The 6000-nt window shown below is 39.9% G+C and overlaps 1 protein-coding gene across 1 annotated transcript in view; it reads left to right on the plus strand.

Annotated features, from left to right (window-relative positions):
- The window catches only part of gpr4 (G protein-coupled receptor 4), a 52744-nt gene extending 47261 nt beyond the window's left edge, over positions 1-5483 (plus strand). Inside the window, exons 3-4 of the mRNA XM_004569594.3 lie at positions 311-575; positions 1230-5483. Of these exons, the coding sequence (XP_004569651.2) occupies positions 311-575; positions 1230-1945 (981 nt within the window). The 3' untranslated portion in view covers positions 1946-5483. The remainder of the gene's footprint in view (positions 1-310; positions 576-1229) is intronic.
- The last annotated feature ends 517 nt before the right edge of the window (positions 5484-6000 follow it).

Consider the following 6000-nt stretch of genomic DNA (forward strand, 5'->3'; position numbering starts at 1 on the left):
ATATGCAGTAATTCAGTGTTCAGCCAAAAACATTTTCTAAGGCATGTGTGAGCCAGACGTTCATTGCACAACACTAAAGGTAACAAAGGGCAAATATTCAGACCAAACACAATCAGCCTTTCAAATCTCCTGTGTTTTGACTTCCAGGAATCCAAATCATTTGCAGCTGAGGCAAATATGCATCGCACCTTGTTTGCATTCTCTGATCTGTTGGAGAGATTGCATGCAACGGATAGCTGGCTCACCAATTTTAAGCAAACATGTTAGTCTTGTTCAGATTTGAATCTTCACCTTCTCCCCTTTGCACCAGGTACGCCAACGCAATGAGCTTGGCATCTACCTGATTAACCTGTCGGTGGCTGACCTCCTCTACATTGCCACTCTTCCTCTTTGGATCGACTATTTCCTTCATCACGATAACTGGATCCACGGTCAGGAGAGCTGCAAGCTATTTGGCTTCATCTTCTATACTAATATCTATGTCAGCATCGCGTTCCTGTGCTGCATATCACTGGACAGGTACCTGGCTGTGGCATACCCTCTGCGCTTTGTGAAAGTTCGACGAATCAAAACAGGTTTGTATGCAACATAAACTTGATCCCTGTGAAGGGAAGAATGTAAAAACATGTTGCACTAAGAAAACTTGGACCTCTTTACACATGTTCTGCGAGTTTTTCATTTTAAGTCCAATCAAGTCATCTTCCCATTCACCTCTGGACCACTTCCAGCTGTTTTTAGATCACTCCAAGGATGCCTCTCTCATGTGTTTGTGACAATTAATTTGTCCCCATGATCCAAACTGGCTGTATGCATGTATATATGAGTGTGAATGGTTGTCTGCTTTTCTGTCAGCCCTGCGGTAAACTGCTGAAATGTCCAGGGTGTGGTGTGCTTCTCGCCCTGTGAGAGTGGGGATAGACTAAATGGATGGATAGATGGATAGATGGCTCAGACTTACTGTAATGGCTTGTGGTGTTTGAGGGAGAACAATCAGTGGTTCATACACTATACACACTGAGGTTTTATGCGTTCCTATAATTTGTCTGTGTTACAAGAATTACATTCAAGAAATGGACAAGATCCAGCACATATTGCAATGCTCAAATTCAATAAATAAGGGAATTGGACGTCCACAGAGTGACCAAAATGTACATGAGATATAGAAATGGAAGTTATCAAGGTATTTAATGTTTGCTCTCTTTGTCTTTCCTCTCCTCTGCTTCCTGCAGCTATCCTCGTCAGCACCATTGTGTGGATCATTGAGATTGTAGCAAACTCTGCTCCTCTCTTCCATGATGAGCTCTTCCAGGACCGGTTCAATCACACCTTCTGCTTTGAGAAATATCCAATGCAGGACTGGGTAGCAGGCATGAACCTCTACAGGTCATTTCTTGGCTTCCTTGCTCCGTGGACGGCAATGCTGGTCGCCTACCGAGGGATCCTTGCAGCAGTGCGTTGCAATGTCTCAACAGAGCGCCAGGAAAAGGCCAAAATTCAGCGGTTAGCTTTGAGTTTGATTCTCATTGTTTTGTTCTGCTTTGGACCATATCATATCCTCCTCCTGGTGCGGAGTGTCATGTTTTTACAGAAGCCATGTGACTGCAGCTCAGAGGAAACCTTGTTTGCAGCATACCATGTATCGTTGGCATTGACCAGCCTGAACTGCGTAGCTGACCCTATTTTGTACTGTTTCGTTAACGAGGGAGCTAGGAATGATGTCGGCCGAGCCCTGTCGGCTTTACTGTCAGTGGCCTGCAACAGGCGGCCCTCTTCTTCGCCTTCACATGCTGACATTCTCAATGCTGGTTCAGTAACCATGGACACACCGCTGTCAACAAAGAAGCAGCCTTGTGTGTATGCGGATCCAGGCAAGACCAACAACTACAAGACGGAACTGGTGGCTCTGAAGGAGGAGTGTCTACAGATGACCATCCTCAGGAAATAACTTAACTAGTTGGAACAAGTAGTAGCAGGTCCAAACTGATCAGCTCAGTGAGAGGCCGGCAGCTCCTAACAGTTCCAGGGTCTCATTTCTGATGGCCTAACGGGCTGAAATCAGATGCAACCAGTGGCTGCGGATGCACAGGGTTCAGTCAGTAGGTGACATATCAAAACGGCAGAATAAGGATGGGATAAATGAAATAACAAAACACAGGGTCTGTGGTCATGTGAACAGACATGTGGGAGGATGAAATGCTTACGCAGCAAAACACAAAATTGTTAGGTGAATGAAAGATAGTCAAACCACTGGTTAGATTCTCACCACTGGTGATGCAAAAAGTAAAGTGTAGTCTGAGAGTGAAACCTGAGGACAGATCATGCTGTCAATTTTGTCTGCTAACAAAAACCTTTGGACATTACATAAAAAACCCGTTAACACATCAGGCTCAGACAGAAAGGTCGCGAAGCTCAGTTCTGTCTCATGGATTGAATGTTTTGTATTTAGAGCTGCAGTTTAACAGCCTCCACACAGCTACAGTGCATGCAGATGTTAGCATGCTAATGTCCTATTCTGCCCTAGCAATCTGGCTATGGTCATCATGAAGTATCATCATGATAATGTGAAGTGTCTGATCAGAAGAAACTTTGGGCTGCTGAGTCAGGGGATCTCAAGCATCTGCAGGATTCAGCCACAGCAGACTTTTGCATTGGCCAATCTGGCCAGCAAATCGTTTTTGTCTTCAGTCTGAACCAAAGTGCAAGAAACACAAGCTGACAAATCTGATGTCTGTGGGCGGTGTGGCTAATAAGGATTTTATCAACAAAATTTGATGACTTGGATTTTTGGACAATTTTTCCAGCGTGCCAGGAATCATTCACAAAGATACCGTTGAATATTTTTGAGAAATCCTCGAACAGACCACGCTCTGCATGGCTGAGTCCTATTAGTGGTCGAAACTCAAATGCACTTAAGAATATATCCCCACTTTGGGATATATAGAAGAAGCAGGATGGCGATTAAAAGGACAGAGGATTAATGGTCTCTTGAAAATGTCTTTATTATGGTGTTCAATTTTTAAAGGAATTTTTAAAAAGCCTTATGAAGTACCTCAGCTTGTAAACTGTGATGGCAAGAAGGCTTACAGTAGAGTTGTTGTATACCATGAGCCATGTTTTCTATTTTATTTTTTACAACACACAGCAAATAAACCTCCCTCCAGCGGGATATCAAAAAGAAATCTTAAAAGCCTTCAGATAAGTTTGAAAGTTTATTATTTTCCATTATTTTATGTTGTGGAGCTGAAGATCAGTGTCATACTTCAGACAAATGTATGTGTATGCAATTAACAGTAGCTACTGGAATATGTGAGCATACATACCGCTAAATGAAAAATGTATTGCTTAAAAAATAATCAATGAATTCAAGCTGCACGCTTGGGCTAAAGAGTGCACACAGTTGACCAACAGTGATAACGTTTACATTGCAGTTACAGACAGGCCTTCTGGCTTAAACTATCCAGACTAATCTAATTTATATGTAGTACAAACTTTCAGATGAGTTTTTCCTCCATTTGCATGTGCACCACTGCACAGCACTCATAATTAATCCTCGGCTTCCCTAAAATGGAAAGAAAATGTGCATTCGGCTTTGATTGAAGTGACATCCCTGGCTGCTAATAACCTTTGTTATATTAGTGAAACAGATTCATAGATTTTTTATTTTCTTTATTTTGAAAGGCTTGATAAGGAAATCCTTCAGTAGCTATAACTATTAAACCACTTTCAGAAGAACCAGTAGCAGGTTAAGGTTGAATTTAAATAGGAAATTGACTGTTATTGATGATTTATTTAAAATTAAAATATTAAAAATATATATACTTGACGCTGATTGTTTTAAATGTAAATATGGCTGACAATTTCTTAAATTTTTTTAATGATAAGCTTGGTCATATAAAGTAATTGCTACTGAAACCAGTGATGCACAAGCCCCGTATTAGGATGGATGTTGGTTCAATCCCGACTTTAAAAGATCACGCCAATCTACGTGTTTAGGAAAAAAGTTCACTTCAGTTGTCAGACTGATCTATAAATTTTATTTCAGATTGGATTTGTTTACATCATACGATGCCCTGCTGGATGTTTAGAGACAAAGCAATGTGAATTTTCTGACGTGCGGTATTGCGGCTCAGATTATTCCAGTGCAATCAAATTATTTTGTGGATTCAGGTATCATGTTGCTGTTCCACATGCAGTATGGGACATATTTCGGAAAACATGTTTATGTTGTGCTGGCATGAAATCATTGCTAAATTCAGTGGAATAATGTAAAGTATCTGGACAAGTTCAGCTTGTTAATGTTGCCCTAAGTGTTGTCCTATGTGCCACTGGTTTTAATGTATCTATGTGTCAGTCCAAAGCAGGAGGTGCCAGGCTTCAAAATGTGTATTTGTTCAATAACAGTGTCAGTGAGAAATAAATTATGCATATAAAAAACTGCATCTTCCAGCGTGCATTTGTTTTGCACTTGCAAGCTAAAGCTGAAGCAGCTTTCTCGTGCTGGTGGCTTTTGAAATGGAAATTATTTAAGGGAAACAAGTCTATGCTTATCAGCATATTCTAATCTTTTCTTTCTTCTCTTTTAATGTCTTTTTTTCCTCCTGTTTTATCACAAGAATTAAACTGTTGACATTGTGATACAATTGGTAAAGAAAGGTCAAGCATTGAGGCCCAAAGGAAGTGGCTAAAAGGTAAAATTACTACTCAAAAGTAAATACCCAGTTGAGACACTACAACCTCTCACTTCACTTTTCTTTTAACATTATTTACTGTAGACAAACCTACACAGAAGGATTGATGTCATGAGATACAAATAAAGTGTATAGTCTGACTATTGTATTTACAGTTTTTTACAGACGCTAGGACACATGTCTCAATACTTAGGTCACTTTTGCAAAACTCCTCACACAGTGAGCACAACAGAAGTCTATGTGGGCCAAACTGAGGATCAGTTATCATTGTTTTGGCACAAAATACATTCAATGACTACATCTCTCAAATTTCATGAATTATCTTCTCACTCAGACACAACAACTGCCAAAAATCTTTGTACGTACAGGACATTTTGCATGTGCTTACATACTGTTTTCAAAACTGTTAAACTCATGGTCAAAACAATAACACAATGCAAAACTGAATAAGACAGCAAAATCCAACAGCAATATTTTATTGAAACATATTTTAAATCTAAAAATGCAGTTTAACCAGCCACAGCTGATTCTCATTGTAGATGAACATCTACACAGGTGTTACTCCTTCAATTTTTCAACTCCTTCAATTCTGGCAGCCAGAAGATTCTTTCCTAGGTGTGTTGCCCAAGATGACGTAAGATGTGATGTGGATGAGAACCTGTGGCCAAATGGAGAAGACCGAGTAGATTAGCATTACTATTGTATGAGTATCAGTGGATGGTGTGTATACAAATTCTTGTATTTTGGGATTACTTAGTGCAAAAAAATAAAAGTACATAAACAAATATTAATGAATTCTGCATGATGTCTGATTCATTCCAGTAACATATATTGAAATTATAAACAGAGATGCGTCCTTGTTTTACACAAGAAAACACTGTGTAATGCTACATGTTGTTAGTGTTTTTTGGGTCATTGTTTTGTGGGTGACAAAGTGTGTTTGTTGGCTGTCAACCTTTGCTAGTGTTCTGGAAGAATGAGGTTATTTGAGACCTGAATAAAGTGTTTTGGTAGTTGTAGTGCATTTTGAATGTGAAATGAACTGCTTTGCCAAGCTGACGGTCAGTTAGGAGAATTGTGTGAAGAGTTTTGCAAAAGTGACCTAAGTATTGAGAAATGTGTCCTAGCGTCTGTTAAAAAACTGTAATTTAGAAAGACTTCACACAACTGCTTCTGCTGTGCTCTGTGAATTGCTAAGGTACTGGAGAAGAGAGTCAAACCTCAGTTTCAGGAGGAACAATGTGTTTTTGTCCAGCGAACACACAACTCTTTAACTCTTCGAGGATACCTGAGGGTCTGTGAGAGTCACTCT

The sequence above is a fragment of the Maylandia zebra genome, linkage group LG14, assembly GCF_041146795.1.
Source record: "Maylandia zebra isolate NMK-2024a linkage group LG14, Mzebra_GT3a, whole genome shotgun sequence".
In the NCBI taxonomy this organism is placed as follows: domain Eukaryota; kingdom Metazoa; phylum Chordata; class Actinopteri; order Cichliformes; family Cichlidae; genus Maylandia; species Maylandia zebra.